This window comes from Propithecus coquereli, unplaced genomic scaffold (assembly GCF_000956105.1).
Source record: "Propithecus coquereli isolate 6110/MARCELLA unplaced genomic scaffold, Pcoq_1.0 Scaffold122, whole genome shotgun sequence".
Classification (NCBI taxonomy): domain Eukaryota; kingdom Metazoa; phylum Chordata; class Mammalia; order Primates; family Indriidae; genus Propithecus; species Propithecus coquereli.
Window position 1 is genome coordinate 428,967 of NW_012136303.1, and position 16,800 is coordinate 445,766.

General features: G+C 47.8%; 1 protein-coding gene across 5 annotated transcripts in view; it reads right to left on the bottom strand.

The window, feature by feature from the left end:
* Positions 1-735: 735 nt before the first annotated feature.
* EPB41L1 (erythrocyte membrane protein band 4.1-like 1) overlaps positions 736-16,800 on the bottom strand; it is a 127,020-nt gene continuing 110,955 nt past the window's right edge. For 3 of the 5 annotated variants that reach the window (XM_012637698.1, XM_012637699.1, XM_012637694.1), the window contains 5 exons: positions 12,970-13,056; positions 12,078-12,161; positions 9,993-10,073; positions 9,546-9,662; positions 736-4,212 (listed from right to left, as the gene is read on the bottom strand). In XM_012637698.1, the coding sequence (XP_012493152.1) occupies positions 4,204-4,212; positions 9,546-9,662; positions 9,993-10,073; positions 12,078-12,161; positions 12,970-13,056 (378 nt within the window). In that variant the 3' untranslated portion in view covers positions 736-4,203. The remainder of the gene's footprint in view (positions 4,213-9,545; positions 9,663-9,992; positions 10,074-12,077; positions 12,162-12,969; positions 13,057-16,800) is intronic. The other 2 variants (XM_012637696.1, XM_012637695.1) reach the window with 1 other exon arrangement.

Sequence of the window (16,800 nt, forward strand, 5' to 3'; positions counted from 1 at the left end):
TAAAAATAAATAAATACATTTCTTAAGTGAATCAATTTAAAGAAAAATAAGTCAATAATGGAACAGGTGATATGAGGCTATGGGAACATATATGGAGGTTGTGGGCAAAGGCTGAAGTTAGGGATGCTGTATCCATTTTCCATTGGGCTCCTATGTAGCAGGGTTGCAGGAAGAGAGACCCCAGTGCAGGTGCTCTTCTTTCAGGAATAGGAGGGACCTGCTGTTCCTCCACTCAACAAGCCCCTCCTGGGTTTGGGGCCCATATGCCTGCTGTTCCCTCTCCCTAGAATGCTCTCACCCAAGTTCTTCTTCACCTTGTTTGATCTTTCTCTTCATTAAGCTCAAAAACCAGCTCCTCAGGGAAGCATTAACTGGCCACCTCATTTAAAGCAGTCTCCTTCAGTGAGTGACGCTGCACCCCTTCCGGCTGTGTATTCCCTTCCCAGTGCCCATCACTCTGTAACTGTCTTCGAACATCTGCCTTTTTTTGTGTGTTTCCTCCACTAGACTGTGAGTTCCTGGAGGGCAGGGACTTTGTATTATTTGCTGTTGTACCTAGACAGCCTAACCGAAGGCCTAGACCACATTGGGAGCTCCAAATATTTATTGAATAAACATGTTCTAAGTTGGGATGTCTCCAATCCAGTTTTCGCCCTTCCCACAATGCCAGCTTGTACTAGTAGCCAAAGAGAGACAGAGGGAGAGAGAGAGAGAGAGAGAGACACCAAGGAAGTGTGGTTCAGCATCAAACACATTTATTTCACTTTTATTGAGTATACAAGAACAGAGAGCACACGCATACAGCACAGAGCACTGAGGTGGGGGAGCATGGGGACAAGAGAGGAGAGAGGGGTGTGAGTAAAAAGGAACAGGACAGCATCGCAATTGGTTGGTAAGGTGCTTTTGAAAAAGAAATTATTTAGAATGATGTTGCTCATGCAATTTCAGGCCAGTCTTGGAATGTGCTTGCAGGATTCAAAAACTGAAACAGGTCCTGGCACTTCCTGTACCCTCAGATGGAAAAGATCCAGGGAAAGCAAAATAAGAGAAAATGAAGATCTGTAGGATGGCAGAGTAGAAAAAGGCCCTGGAGAGCATCTGGTTTACCCTGCTCATTTTGCAAGTAGGGAAACTGAGGCCCAAAAGGGGGGATGGGACTAGCCCAATGTCACATGGTGAGTTAGGGGCTGAGCCAGGATGGTCCCTCTGGGACTTTCCCCACTCTGCTACATGGCCCCCTGGGTAGAGAGGCAGCACAGAGAGGATGAGAAACATAAAAAAGAAAAAAGGAAAAGTAGGTTGAAGACAGACAAGACAAACATCTCTATTCTCTATAAAGAGGAGAATAGGGAGGAAACAGTGCCCTAGATTTTAGCTTTGCAGGTCCCCTCCTCTCTGGTGGTGCTGCCTGCCTCTCTGTGGAAGGAAGGTGAGAGCATCTGTGGGGTGAAGATCTCCTCATACCCTGGTGGCCCACAAGCTAAGCCCGGTCACTTCATCCCTGCCCTGAAGCCACACACCCAGGGTCTATAGGCAGGTGCAAAACCCAGAGCAAAGATCCTCCCTCTGAGGTGTGTCCAATGTGCTCAGGAGACCTGGTTCCTACAAAGATGAGGTGCCTGGGCTGAATTCCAAATGGTCCAAAGGGGATGGAGCCATTCCAGCTCTTGACCCAGAAAGAGTGGGAGCTCTCAAGTTGAGAAGGGCAGAAAGAAGGTTGTGGGGCTTTTTCACCAGGATTGTAAAAAGAACCCGGTACTGGAAAGTGTGTTGCTGCCCTCAGGGGCAGCTGGAGTGGGCCCACCGGCCTGTTCCATGGGGATGTGGCTGATTCTGCCATCTGACAGCCCTGCTGAACTTCCCATTTGCCCAGAGAGGCAAATGCCATTCTAGTTTCTTGCCCTGCCTCACGTCAGCACCAGCTCATCAGCTAAGGTGCATGTTGTCACTGACAAGGAAGCCCAGGACGTGTATCTAGTCTGGGCCTCTGGGGGACATCCCTGGGCAATGTCCAATAGGTTGAAGAGAGCAGGCAGATGCTCTCGGGGGGGCCAGCCATAGTTGGAGATATAAGGCTCGCTCAGGTGGCTTCCCAGGCGCCACCCTCCCCTCCCACTTTCTCCTTCAGCCTGAGAATAGTGCCTGGCACAAGTAAGCACTCAATAAATATTTGTTGAATGAATTTATCAACTGCTTTAGAAGCAAGACTGGGGAGTAAAATGGAATTGCGAATTATAGTGCAGTGGGACATTTTCCCTCATAAAGGGACACTTGCTGAGCTCAGGGAAGTAGCTTGTGGCAGGCCAGTCTGAGGAAGCCCACATGTGCCAGAGGGCAATACCACGCTTGTGACAGGGTCTTTTCCAAGGGCTTCGGTGATCTCGAGGCGATTTCTGGGACTCCAAAGGCACAGGCTCAGAGCTCAGATGCTAAGTGAAGGGGAGGCCTCCAAAACCAAGGTCTTGTACAGAGATGGAGCTTCAAGCAACACCACCTTTCACCCTCAGCTTGTCCCGTGGTAGGTGAGACCTTTGGAAATGCAGTTTTGATCTATCAGGGTCTGCCCTATCTGTGTCCATGGCCTCTTTCCCATGGCTACTTTGGCCCAGGAAGAAGAGAACAATTCGGAATAAGGAAGGGGGTAGAGGAAAAGACTGAGCTGGGAATTTTCAGACAGCCAGGTTAAAGCCACCATCTTCTACCATGCCCAAGGGCATCACCTCCCTTTGGATATGGAGTTGGTTATCAATGTGGTCAGGGAAGGGCAAGACACGGCAAAAAGAAACACAGAGAAAGAGAGAGAGAGAGAGAGGACTGAAAACCAAGGCAAGCCCCCTAGGGAGGTAGGAGGACTGAGCCAGGGACCTCTACTGTGGGAATCTCAGCAGCAGAGTCCTAAGTCCGGACCCTGTGCCTGAGCACAGACCAGGTCCTGGCTGCTACTGCCCGGGGGAGAAGGCATCTTGGACCGGCATGTTCGGGACTACATCTGTGTTGCTTCCTTCTTGCCAAACCCCCACCTCTCCATTTGGGGTCCCCACCCCTCCCCACCAATCAACCAATTACAAACACCACACACAGTATTACTACACTGAACCCGTCAGCCTCTACTGTGAGCCAACCCACAACCAGAGTCCAGGTCTCCTTCGCCGCGCCAGTTCAGTGAGATCTAGGAACCTTGGGATACGTCAATCACAGTCAGATAATTATAATTTTAAAATGTCAGCTTCATACTTACCAGCACTGTTTATTTTAATATTTGTTTCCTGTTATATGTAATATACATAACTTAAAAGCACATCCATACAAATCTCCTACAAGCTGCACCTTCATAATGAGAAACCATAAACATACAATGTCTACTTCCCTTCCTGTGGCTTAGTTCTCTGTTCCTCCTTTCTTTTCTTTTTCTCGTTTCAAAGGAGAGTCATCTGCAGTGACCCTCAGTGGGACCAGGACACAGAGGGGCAGAGAGAGGGGGAAGAGGGAACCGAGACAGAAAATGACAACAAGACATGTGAGAGTCGAGGGGGAGGGGAGGCGGAAGAAAGGAAGGTGGATTTTGCAGCCCAGTGTCAAGACCCAGAAAATAATAATCCAGTGTTCCTCCTCCTCCTTTCTGAGTGGGGAATTTTCTTTCTTTCTCAGAAAATGGTTGACTGTGCGTGTCTTGCTGCTGCGACTTCTCTTGCTTTGCTGCATGAGTGTTTTCCTTTGCATTCAAGTGGGCAACAGATGCTGGAGAAGAACGAATGGAAAGTTCGTCCGCTAACTGTAACGTGCAGAACCAGGGTGGTGTGGGACTTCTACAATCATCGTGGTCTGGCTTGCTTTTGTTATTTGGCAGGAGAAAGGGGAGAGCGAGGAATTATGGTTATTATAATTTGTTTTTTCCTGAAAAATCCCACCAATTCTTCAATTTGTCTGCAAAGGAAAAGTAGGTGTTCAGATGTTGGTTGTTGCTGTTGGCCAACTGCTCTGCCAGCCCCAGCAGCAGTGCAAGGACGCGGTGTTTCCTGTATATATAACTATATCTATATATATATCTATATATATATGCTTTTCCCTTCCCAGTCTCTCATCAGTGACAGTACGTCGCAGCTGGGACGTCAGTGTTGCGTTGGAGAATCCAGAATGAAGGCCCCTTCTTAATGGTTCTCTGGCTTGGGTTGGACCAGAAATGCCAGCATCTCTTCACAGAGGTCAGGATTCCTGGGAGCCAGAGGCACGGGGGACAGGGGTTCAAAGGAAGGAGGAGGACAAGAAAAGTTAGTTACTTTTGTCTCTCTCTTTAAATACATGGCAACAGGTTGTTGTAGCTATCCTTTACCGTATACCCTTTATCGTGGCTCAGCAAGGTAGAGTGACTTGCTCAAGGGCATACAGCTAACGTGTGGCACCTGAGAACTGGACCTGCATCTGTCTGACTTCACAGCCCATGTGTGTTTGCTTGTTTGTTTCCAGGGAGGTGGGATCTTTCACTTTGGCCCGAAAATTTGTTAAAATGTCCTTTAATGCTGAGAAGCTAAGATCACAATCATTTCACTTTCTCTGCCTATCTTTTCTCAGTTCTAAGAAATGTTTAGTCACGATTGCAGAGGTTCTGTTTTTGTTTGTTTTTCCTTTCGGTTCTCCATGGGACTGCTGTGTCCTGGAGATTAAACCCCTGAGAGTAGTGTTTAAATAAAGAAACTGGAGCCTGGATTCCAACTCAGGTTTGACTCCAAAACTCAGTGTTCAAGGGCGGAGGCTCTGAAAACAGACTCCCTAAGTTCATGGCCTGCTAGCTCTGTAATCTTGGGTAAGTTTCTTAACTTCTTTTTTTTTTTTTTAGAGATGGGGTCTTGCTATGTTGCCTAGGCTGGAGTGCAGTGACTATTCACAGGCATAGTCATAGTGCTATAGTCCTGAACTGCTGAGATCATGAGATTCCCCCTCCTCAGTCTCCTGAGTAGCTGGGACTATAGTTGTGTGCTGCAGTGCCTGGCAAGTTTCCTAACTTCTCTAAGCTTCAGTTGCTTCCTCTCTAAAATGGGTCCTGCCTCCTACAGTTATAGGGAGGAATCGAAGCAGGGGCCCAGCATATAGTAAGTGCTAAATAAATACTGGCTGTTCTTACTATTATTACTGTTGCTGTTGTTAATTTAACCACACACCATTGTGATCTCTGCCACCCTTGAGGGCAAGGGCTGTCTTTTACCTATATTTGTCTTTCTAGTGCCCAACACTGTGCTTGGCACACAGTGACTACTCAAAACCACTTGATGGATGGAATATCATTCCTGCCTTTTACCACTCATACACAGGCAAATGCTAATGGAATTAGAGAAAAGGGATCCTTCTTTGCTCATTTGACAGGTAGGAAAACTGAGGCCCAGAGGCTTTGCTTACTTAGCAAGTTGACAGAACCAAGACTAGAACCCAAGGTTCCAGTTTGGAACAGATGAATTTTTTCCCATTTAATTATGTTTTGGAAGGTCTGAAAACTCTAGGAAGCTGGGTGAGTGCTGCCCTCTTGCTGGCAGTGTTTGGCAGACAGGTCCTCTTTCTCAAGTGGGCCAGGGGGACAAGATGGAGCAGAAATCACATCTCTGGCCTGTGAGATTGCAGGGAGAGAAGAGAAAAGGCTCTGTGTGAGATGGGTGGCTTTCCCCACTCACAGCAAGAACTTTCGAAAGGAAGAACTTTAAGAAAGAAGGCCAAGAGTCAACTGGAACAGGGATAAATGTTTCTGGAGGATTCAAGGGGGGAAGAGAAGATGAAGACCAGCAAGATGAACACTCTTGTGGACACAGGGCCTCGTGCACCAGGCCGGTGGTGAAGTTTATGAGCTGACTTTCTCAGGGCTCTCATCAACCCCTCAACATGGCGAAACCCCAGACAGACAAGGAAGCAAATTCACCTTGCTGAACACCTTCTGTATTTGAGACACTGACCCAGTATATCACAGAAGATGTTTAATTATTACAGCAGTACCAATTTATAGATTAACTACATTTTACAGATGAAGAAACTGAGGCCCAGAGAGGTTCCTATGGGCACACAGCTATTAAGGTGTTTCTCAATCCAAAGCCTGGGTGCATCCTTTCTACTCGATTCTGCTATATCCTAACTTGGGATTATTTTTCTTACAGTGGCAGGCTGCACTTTAAATTTGCTCATCTATTAATGAAGTGGCTGCCCTATAAGTCAGTGTAATCATGCATCTGGGTGTGTGGGAAGTCTTCATAAGCCCACAGACACTTCAGAAGCACCGGGGACATCTAAACAAGACTGTGTTACAATTTATTCCTCTCAGTTTATTACAGCAGAGTCCCTCCATGCAGCATGTTGTTAGCCTACTTTGAGTTAATAGTAATAACAGTCATAATGAACTTTTATTAGGCACTTACTGTGTGCCATGTGCTGTGCTAACTACTATGTATATATGATCTCTATAACCCTGTAAGAAAGACAGTATGAAAAGTCAGTGTGGTGAGAAGGTTAAGACCATGGGATGGCTTTGGAATCTAACAGATTAGGTTTGATTCTCTAATCAATCATCATGTTTCCAGCTTCACAACTGTGAGCAAGGCACTTAACATCTCTGGGCCTCAGTTTCCTCACGTGTAAAATGAATAAACAGATAACAGTGCTTATGTTGCATGCATAGCCTGGTGCCTGGCACAATGTAAGTCTTTCATAAGTTACAACAATCATTATTACTGTGACGATCATTGCCATTTGGCTGATATGGAAGCACAGACTGAGAAGGTTAAATAACTTGCTGAAGGTCACACAGCTAATAAAGGGCAGAGCTTGAGATTTAAATCTAGATCTGCAAGGCTACAGAGCTCTTCCTTGGCAAAGGAAGCAAAGATGCTTCCTTTTATTAAGCCAATGTTTTGCAAGCACTTTAAAAAGGAGTTTTCAAATTCAGAGGATATCTCTCCCCAGGATTAGTGAGTTTGACTGTACCAAGAGTCAGGGGTAGCTCCTACTTGGTGATAACTACTGCTAAAGCATGTGGGCAGAAAAAGCAAGGGAGAGAAACCTCTGGCTCTCCAGGACAACATAAACAGGGTGACCTTTACAGAATTATCCGGAAGAGAGAGAGATGGTGCGTGGTGGTGTGTGGGGCAATGGCATGAAAGAAAGAACTAAAGAGAGGTGAGGAGGAGGGAACAAGCAGCAAAGGGAGCAGTGAGGTGGGCAGATGCAAAAGACTGCATGGCGGGGTTAGGCAGGAAGTGGAGGCTGGGACAAGAGCTCTGAATGGCCAGGGACATGGGAAGGCAGGAACCTGGGGGCCTGGCTATGAATGCCCCAGGAAAGATGAGGAGGCGTGACATAGGGAATGCAAAAGAGATGAGAAACACACAGCAGACACCCCAGGAGAGCAAATAGCTGGGGAACATAACTAGAAGGGGGCTCATCCCATCTCTTCATTTTGCGAGTGAGGAAACTGAGTCTCCATAAAGGAAGAAACTAACCCATGGTCACACGCCAGTCAGTGGAATGGCTGGAGAGCCAGGTCCCTGGATTCCCCGTATAGAGTTCTTTGCATCAGTGGCTCCCACACCTGGTTGCACAGAGACTCCCTGAGGACCAAGGTGTTAATAAAGATCCCCAGGCAATACAGATCCTGGGTTCCTGTCCAACCTTTCTAAATCAGACTTTATGGCAAGGGCTCTCCAGCACCTGTATTTTCAACAAGCTTCCTCAGGTGACACACCCGGCTCGGCACCAGCTCGGCAAGTGACCGACACTCTACCACTTTGAGATTTGGGGAGAAAAAGCAGGAATAATTGGACAACTAAGGGGACAGGAGTGACAATCATTTGTACAAAAGTCTGAAGAAGGAGAGAGGTAGGCTCCGTTTGTGACCAACTTACACTTCTAGACCAGCACTATCCAACAGAAATAGAATGTGAACCACAGATGGAACTTAAAATTTCCTTAGATAATAGATTTTCTAGATAAAATTTCCTACATTTTCTATGTGTTTCTATTTTTCTAAAAGTTTCTAAGGTAAACAGAAAATTTTAATTTCAAAATTTAAATCATAAATTTTAATTTACATTAAAACAATAAAAAGAAATAGGTGAAATGACTTTTAATAATATATTTTCCTTAACCCAATATATCCATTATCATTTCGACATGTAACCAATACAAAAATTATTGAGATAGTTTACATTCTTTTTTCTTTAAATATTAAACCTTCAAAATCCTGCATGTATTTACCCTTAACGCACATCTCATTCAGATTAGCCAATCTCAAGTGCTCAATAGCTCTGTGTGGCCAGTGGCTGCCACACCGCATAGCACACAAAAAACATTCCCATCACTGCAGTAAGTGCTATGGAACAGCACTGGTCTAGACCAGGGGTTAGCAGCCTTTCAAAACAGCAGGAAAATGTTTCAGTATTTTCTCTTCTGACATTAGGGGGTGGGAATCAAAGGAAGAGAAAGAAACATTATTGTATCTTTCTAGAAAACACTGGTTTCATTCATTCAAGGAAAAGGACAAAAAGGAGACCAATTATTTGTGGGTCTTCAAGATGGATTTTTTTTTCATTGTGGTAGAACATGTGAAATGTGTGAAATACACAGTCTAAGTGTAAATGAGAGCTTGACAGATTTTAATGTCTGTATACCCCCATGTAACCCACCCAGCTGAAGATGTGACTGACATTCCAGCAGCCCAGAAGGTTTCCTTGAGGCTCTTCCCTGCCAATGCCACATCCCAGAAGTAACGCTATTCTGACTTTCACCATTGTTGGTTAGTTTTGCCTGTTTTTGGACTTCCTAGGAATGGATCATACAATTTGTGCTTTTTGTGTCTGGCTTATTTCACTCAACTCAATGTCCATGGGATTTTGTTTTATAGGTCTGATAAAATTTGGTAAATTTCCAGAGGTGCCAGAAAAGCCACTCCCCCAATTTTGGCTGCTAAAAGCTCTACCAGCCTCGACATCATCTCATTCCTCTTATTCACTGAGGTATTGATGGCCCACAAGGAGACAGGAAAATATCAGGGCCCCTGAGATTCTGGCCCCTGGAGGCCTGAGAAGTCAAGGGCTTGCAATCAGTGAGACAGACGAGATCAAGGACTGTGGTCATCATGTCCCTTTGACAACATCCAGTGACTGTGATAGAGAAAGAGACTCAGGGACAGGAATGTGGCACTGGGCCTAGTGGGACTGTTTCTGTCTTCCAGTTTGTAGGCAATGGCCAACAAGATCACAAGTACCTCCATCTGTCCTACCTCAATACCCACTGTCAATCCTCTCTCCACTTGCTCACCACTTCTGGATTTAATCTTTTGGATCTGGGGCCTGAAACCCCAAAGAAACCAAGGAACCAATTTTCCTTCCCCTCATCACTGACTTATATCTGGGGGAGCTGCCTCTCTCCTTTGAGCCACAATTCAGGGAGGCAGGTGGTTAACGCTGCATTAGGGCTCCTCCAGTTGGGCTCTTAGATGGCAATGAACCTCAGAAGGTCTTGCTGCTGCTTCCTCCCCCCAACCCCACAAGGCTGCTGAGCCTCAGAAGACTTACCTGTGGCTTCTTGTCCCTCTCCTCTGGGGATGGGTCTGTTTCTCTGTATACAACAGCTTTGGTTACCAGCATATCTGGATGCTGCAGTTTGGCCTCCTTGATGGCCAAAGCCAGGGCCTGGTGGGAAAGAATACAAAGTGACAAACCATGGAGTATCAAATATGGGAGAGACTATGGAGAACGACAAGCCCCTTAGTGCACAGCTAGGGAAACTGAGGCCCAGGGAAGGGTGAAGTCAAACAGTTAAAGGGAGAGACTAGAGCTCAGGTCTTCTGGATCTTTCTGGCTTCCATTCAATGCCCCTTCCTCGAGAGGTCTTTATCTGAAAAGAGTCGGCAAGAAGTGGGCACTTTTCTGCCCATAAGGGTAGCTATCCATGGGTAACCCAGTATCAGAGGGACTGTGGACTGGGTGGTGCCACTGAGAATAACATCCCCAGTCCCATACCTGGTCTTGATCAACATCTTCGTCCCCAGTGATGATGATTCGCTTCTCAATCCTCGTCTCAGAAAACCCTCCTTTCACAGTCTGTAGAGGGAGAGGGAGGTGAGGTCACTCTTGGGTCCTGCTGGGGCAGCAGCCGCGACAAGGGACCTACTCAAAGCATCTCTCAAGGGCAAGGCTGAGAACGAGAGATTACGTTCTCTCCTGACTTCCTTAGTTATTCCCTCTTCTAGTTTTGGGATGTCAAACTGCAGATCTTGCCTGGTTGCCACCACTCCCCCAGTTACTCAACTGCTCCATCTAGGTCTTCTGGGCCCAGCTCAAATGCTGCCTCCCTAACCCTGGCTGGCAACGCTTCTGCTTCCAGCCTCACAGTTCAGGGCCTCTCTGCCTGGTGCTGATCCTTAGGTGTATACATGGCCTTGCTCAGCTCACCAGGCTGCGAGCTCTTGAGGGTAGGGCCTGTATTTGTTCATCTCTGTGTCCTTTCCTCCCCGACTCCCTTGCCCGATCTGACCACGGTGGTGCTGAATGCAGATTTGTTGAATGAACACATGAATGAAATGTGAATGGTGACAAGGTTCTACCTTAAATGACTCTGAACAATACTACAAGAGAAAATTGCATTGATGATACTTATGACCTCCACTGTTTTCTGAAGGCGTGAGGCTTGGACAAGTTTAGAAGACAAGGCAGGACCTCATTGTTTGGCATGTTAAAGGAAGGTAGTGGCTGTGGGAAATCCCAGCTGGAGTCAGGAGTGGACAGAAAGAGGAGGGGGGCTTCCAATTGGCAGGGCCAAGAGGGACTTTGGGAAGAAGAGTTTTCTGAGCTGTATGCTGTGGGGTGTGTGATGTAAAACCTTCCCATAAAGCTTTCAGAGAAGTCCACATTGCTCACTAATGCTTCTGGTGAGAGTGCGTTCTTTGTGGGAATGTGAAAAAGTGCTGAGCCCTGCAGAGGAGCAGGCAGGGCCGGGACAGAGTCTGTGTGCACGAAGGGCCAGTGCTGCTGACCAGACTTCTCCTCTGATGGCTCATCAGAACCTCCAACTCGACCTGGCTCAACCTGGCTCATTCAGGCCTCCAGCCCTAGCTGGGCCCCCCTGCCTTCCTCCTAGCCACTCAGGCATGCATGTGTCAGCCAGTCTGCCTGCCAGCCCTTTGTCCTGATGGGCTGAGTCAAGCTGATGCACCCAGGAAGGCCTCCCTCCTCTGGCCCTTCCTCTTCCCTCCCTGGCTCCACCTCCCACCCTAGTCCAGGCCTTCCCCCTAGGCCTGAGTAATTATCAGTCTAGCTCCATACTTCTCCCTCTTCTTTCTCCTCTCTGTCTACACATCCTGGTGGACCTAATATCCTCTCCCTAAACCTATTTTCACTGGGTCATTCCCTAATTTAAAAACCCTGATGGCTTTCCAATTTCCCTTAGACTCAGATCCTCCACAGTGAAATGTGTCCTGGAAGTTGCCTTATTTGCTCTATATTCCACTTCTCCTGTCCCCAGTGCAACCGAATTTCCCTGCTACACCCCTAGATATGCTTCTTATTTCCCTCAAACAGGCCTCACTTACGGCTGCCTCCAGCAGCCTGTGGCACAGAGGCCAACATAAAGTTGATGCTCAATGAACAAACAAATAAGCAAACACGCAGTTCCTGCTCCCATCTTCTGCTTTGCTTAGAACATCTGCATCTGTCCTCTCCTCCCTCAGGAGTCCTACCTGGCTTCCCAAGACCCTGCTCAAACCCTATTTTTTCCAAGAGAGGCTTCCTGACTCTTTGAAGCCTCCTGTACATCGCCCCCACTAAACTCCTCCAGCACTTAAGGTCTATAAGGCGCAAATGCCATGGTTTACATTACTTCAAAGGAGAGGGTCTTGTCCCCCAAGCCTGGCTGTCAATGTTGTATGGGAAGCGCCCATCCTTAGGACAACATGTGGCACAGGACAAAGTTCACAGCATTCCAGAAACTGGTAACACTACACGTCATCTTTGTTCCACATTACAGATTAAGAAGTCAAAGCAGAGCGATAGTAATGACCTCCTTGCCTGCGGCCCGGCTGGGGCATGGGGCACCCTGCTGCTACTCACTTTGGTAACATGGGTGGTGGTGGAGGTTGAGAGGGTTTCCGCAGTGGCGCCGTAGGTGCTGGTGAGGACATCTTTCCCGATGATCTGCAGAATATAACCACCCCCCACCCCAGGTGTCAGGTAAGGACACTGGGCTCTGCAGGGGTGGGGGCAGGGTATGGTAAACCAAGGGTCCCTGGTAGGGGCCCCATGAAACTGATGTTTTGAAGCCAAGATGCTTTGAACCATAAAGAATTCAAGAATACTAGAATTTTCAGAATCCTAGACCCATAAAATTCTCAAACCCTGGAATCTAAGATTCCTAGATCCTGAGAGTCCTGAGGCCCAGAATCCTAACAACACTCTAGAATTTAAGAATCCTGGAATCTTAGAAGAATGAACAGAGGGGCCCAAGGTGTAAACAGAGGCCTCCTGATCCCCCCTCCTGTCATAGCCAGGAACACGCTCTCTCCAAGGCTAGACAATGAGGACACCAGACTTGGAGAATGCAAGAGCTGGAGGAGACCTCACAGTGACAGACTGGGGGTCATGGGGCAGCCACCAACAGAGCCAGGTCCGGAATCCAAGCCTCTGGATTCCTAGCCCATTGCTCTTCCTGGTCAGTAAGGGGGGCAGATGCAAAAGAGCCATCAAAGGCACCACCAAGGTGAGGGTGTGCTTCACCCCACACTAATACTCTGCTTACATGTGAGAGGAGGGCAGAGGGCAACTCGTGAGACTCTGGCAGGCACCGGGGAGCTCTGTGGGCATCTGAAAATTGTCCAGTTTCCTGCCTCTGAACTTAAAAGGGCACCTTCTGGGCTCAATGCTTCACTTGCTGTGGGCCATGCATGGGCCATGCCCACCTTCTCAGCTTGGAGTCCCCTAGCCTGAACTGGCCTTGCCCACTTACCGGAGAAAGAGAACGGATTTCCGTGGCCACCGTCTGTGGGCCTGGGATCATGGCAGCTGCCCCCTTCCCGGACTTGAGACTGTTCTCCTAGGGAAACAATAGTGCTCAGATGGCCAGGTCTCAGGTGGGCGGGCCCCCAGGATGGCCGGAGCACATGGCCATGTAGCTCTCACAGCCACAAGGTTGAGTAGCAACGGTGGAAGCAAAGAACTGAAGGCATCATTCAGTTCAGTCTCTTCTCATTCATCCCTCGCTCACTCATTCACTCGCTCACTTGCTCATTCGACAAACATTTAGAGAGTGTCTGGTGTGAGGGACACTGTGGTGAACAAGACGTGGCATTGCTCTCTGGAAGTGCTAACAAAGGAGTTGAGAGATTCAGGCTCATGTGCTGGCCCTGCCACCTTTGAGCAATGTGACTTGGGGCAGATCCACCTTTTCTCTATGGGCCTCCTGTATTCATCTGTAAAAAGGGACCCCTGCCCCACTCCTACCTTATGAGGCTAACAGAGAAGAAAGGGCTTTGCAAACTAACCTCTGTAGGATAAATCTAGGAGCATAAGCTGGCTATTTAGAATGTAATAATAACGACCGTTTTCTGAGTACTTGCTACGTGCTAGGCCTTATACTAAGGATGTCACATGTGTCATCTCATTTAATCCTTATAACACCCATAGGAAATATTTTTGGGGGGTTTTTTGTTTGTTTGTTTGTTTGTTTGTTTGTTTTGAGACAGAGTCTTGGGCCTTGCTCTGTTGCCCTGGGACAGAGTGTAGTGGCGTCATTGTAGTTCACTGCAACCTCACATTCCTGGGCTCAAGCAATCCTCCTGCCTCAGCTTCCCAAGTAGCTGGGACTATAGTTGTGTGCCATCACACCCCGTTAATTTTTTCTCTATTTTTTAGTAGAAACAGGGTCTCATTCTTGCTCAGGCTGGTCTCGAACTCCTGACCTCAAGTGATCTTCCCTCCTTGGCCTCCCAGAGTGCCAGGATTATAGGCGTGAGCCCCTGTGCCTGGCCTGGAAATGTTTTTTAATATTCCTGTTTCACAGATGAGAAACTGGAGGGCAAGAGAATGTTTAGTTGCTTGTTCAAATCCCCCAGCAAATCAGTGATAGTGGTGGATTTGAACTCTAGGTGGTCAGACACCGAGTCCAGCATGCTTTCTGCACCACTCTGCCCTTGGAACTCTTATTCTTAAGCCAGCTCTCCTGGTCCTGCCTTGGGTTCTATGCTGGATCTTCCTGGAATTGTCACCATATGTACTGCCCCACATCTGGCCAAGGGCCTAGCTACCTGCTTTTACTTCCCACTTTTTGTACTATTTCAGGGCTCAGTCATGTCATCCAGGGACCAACTATGCCCATTCTGCAGCTCCTCAGTGGATTGACCTGTGCACGGCACTAGATCTGGGCCTCTGCCTACCAAGGAACAGGTGAGGACAGAACCCTGCTGCCTTTCCCCAGCCTCCCCCCATGCCTGCCTCCAGCTGAGACTATCAGCGACCTGGTGCCATGGCACTGCACCACAAGACACGTTCTCAGATGCCCCTGCAGTCCAGAACACGGCCCAGCAGCAGACCTTCAAAGGGCAGCTTTCCAGGCTCGATGCTTCCTTTTTCCTGGCTTAGGAAACAGCCTCTAGTCCCTTAGAATCTTAGTGTCATTCTGGACCATTCTCCCCTAAAGCCTCTTATTCTCTCATTGCTGCCTCTTTCCCAGGGCAAAGCCACACCTCCACCTTCACACTAAAACAGAGGCCACTACTGGGGACACAGGTCATTCAAAAGAAGGCACCATCTGCTCCTCCCTGCCTCTCCTGTATCTTTAGCCAGTCCCCTCTCCTGCCTCAAGGATGAACAGTTCCTCTCCCTGGCCATGGCAAACTCCCCACCTCACCTCCTCCACACTGACTGAGGATCCCCTTCTCACTTGCCACCATCTCTCTGGGCCACCTCAGCCACTTAAGGGCTTCTGCTGATTCACTGAGGCCCAAGCCACCTATCCCTTTACCTGTAGCCCAGATCCTTCTCAAACTATTTTTTTAAACATCCTGGAATGCACAGGATCTCAAATCTTTAAAACCAATTGTGTCCTAGACATTTTCCCCTGGAAATGTCCCATGGACACCTCAGACTCATGGATGTCAAATTGAATTCACTGCATCCTCTGCTTCTGACATATACTTGCCACCAAAGAGCACTTTCCTCTCGTGCTTTCTGTTTACATCAGCAGTTCTCAAACGTGAGGGGCATTACCTGGGGGGCTTGAGACTGCTGAGCCCCACTCCAGAGTTTCTGAGTCAATAGGTCTTAAGCAGGGCCCAAGAATTTGCCTTGCTAACAGATTCCTGGGACCACACTTGGAGAACTGCTGGCTACTAGACAGCATCACCAGCCCATCTTTCCTCCTATCCCCTGAACATTCCACCAATGATCTGTACTTCCCTCCCTCCAGGCATCCCTTAACCCTCACCCCTCCTCTGCATCCACCTCCTCACACTCTGGCCCACCTCTGCCTGGGCACTGGCCTCTAAGCTAGTTCCCTGCCTTCTCTTCCTGTCCCTCCTGATGGCATGTGGACCCCAGAGCTTAGGAATGCTATCTGTCTTCTTCAGTGCTAGATTCACAGTGCCTAGCACAGAACTTCACACATTGTGGGTGTGCAATAAATATATGTTGAAGGAAGGAAAGAAAGAGGAAGGCAAGAGGGTGGGGGAGGAATTTTTGCTCCAGACCCTGCTCTACACAGGTTGCTAGAATAATCTTTCTGAAACACAGAAACATAGAGTTGATGACAACATTCCATGCCCCTACTATAAAAACTTAAGTGATTCCCCATTGTATGCAGGATGAAGCTTGAACTTGGAATATGACATTCGAGGCCTTTCAAGCTCTAGCCCAGCCTTCCTTTCCAGCCTCTTCTCTCCCTGCTCCTCCTTCACCCACCTGACACCTGGCTTCCCTGACCTTGTCTATGCTCCTTTACTTCCCTGCCTTGCACCTGTTCCTCCCACTGTCTAGAATGCCTTCCCCAAGGCCTGTACCTTAACTTATCCTTCAAGCATAGCTCAAATGTCCCTGCCTAGGTAATGCCTTCTCCGGCTCCTCCTGGCGGAGGTGTCATCCCATAGCTACCTTATCCGTGGTCTCTAGGATAGCATTATTACACTGATCCATGGAGGCAGGAAAGAAATAACAGCAGCTCACATCTACAGACCACTTACCATGTGCCAGGCACTGTTCTCGGTAGAGAACACAGATTCCTTCAGTTCATCCTCACATCAACCCTTGGAGTATGTGCTATTATTGCCCTCCACTCCCACCCCATTTTACAGAAGTAGAAACTGAGGCTTGGAGAGGTTCAGGTAACTTGCCCAAGGTCATCCAGCCAGGAAGTGGGAGAGCTGGGCCTTGTTCACCACTGTATTCCCAGAATCTAAATACAGGGGTGCAGCACATGAAAGCTGTTCACAATGTTTATTTGAATGAATGAATCCTAGCAGGAAGTATATTTTCTTCAACTCTGTATCCCCATACCAGGCAGACAGTAGAGACTAATAAATGTTTTTGGAACAAATGGATGGATGGATGGATGGATGGATGGATGAGTAAATGAATGGTATAATTTCCTGCTCATCAGAAGGACAAATTTAAATTAGCCCTACAAGTATCCCAACGACACGAGGTGAAGGGTTAAGGGAGAGGAGGACCTGAGTGACCAGGGAAAAGTGTGCAAGCTGGTAACTGATTTGGGTTTACTGATCTTAAACTCTCTGTTTATTCAAAACCTACCTGCTGGATAATCTAAATAAATGAAACCCCCTTTCTA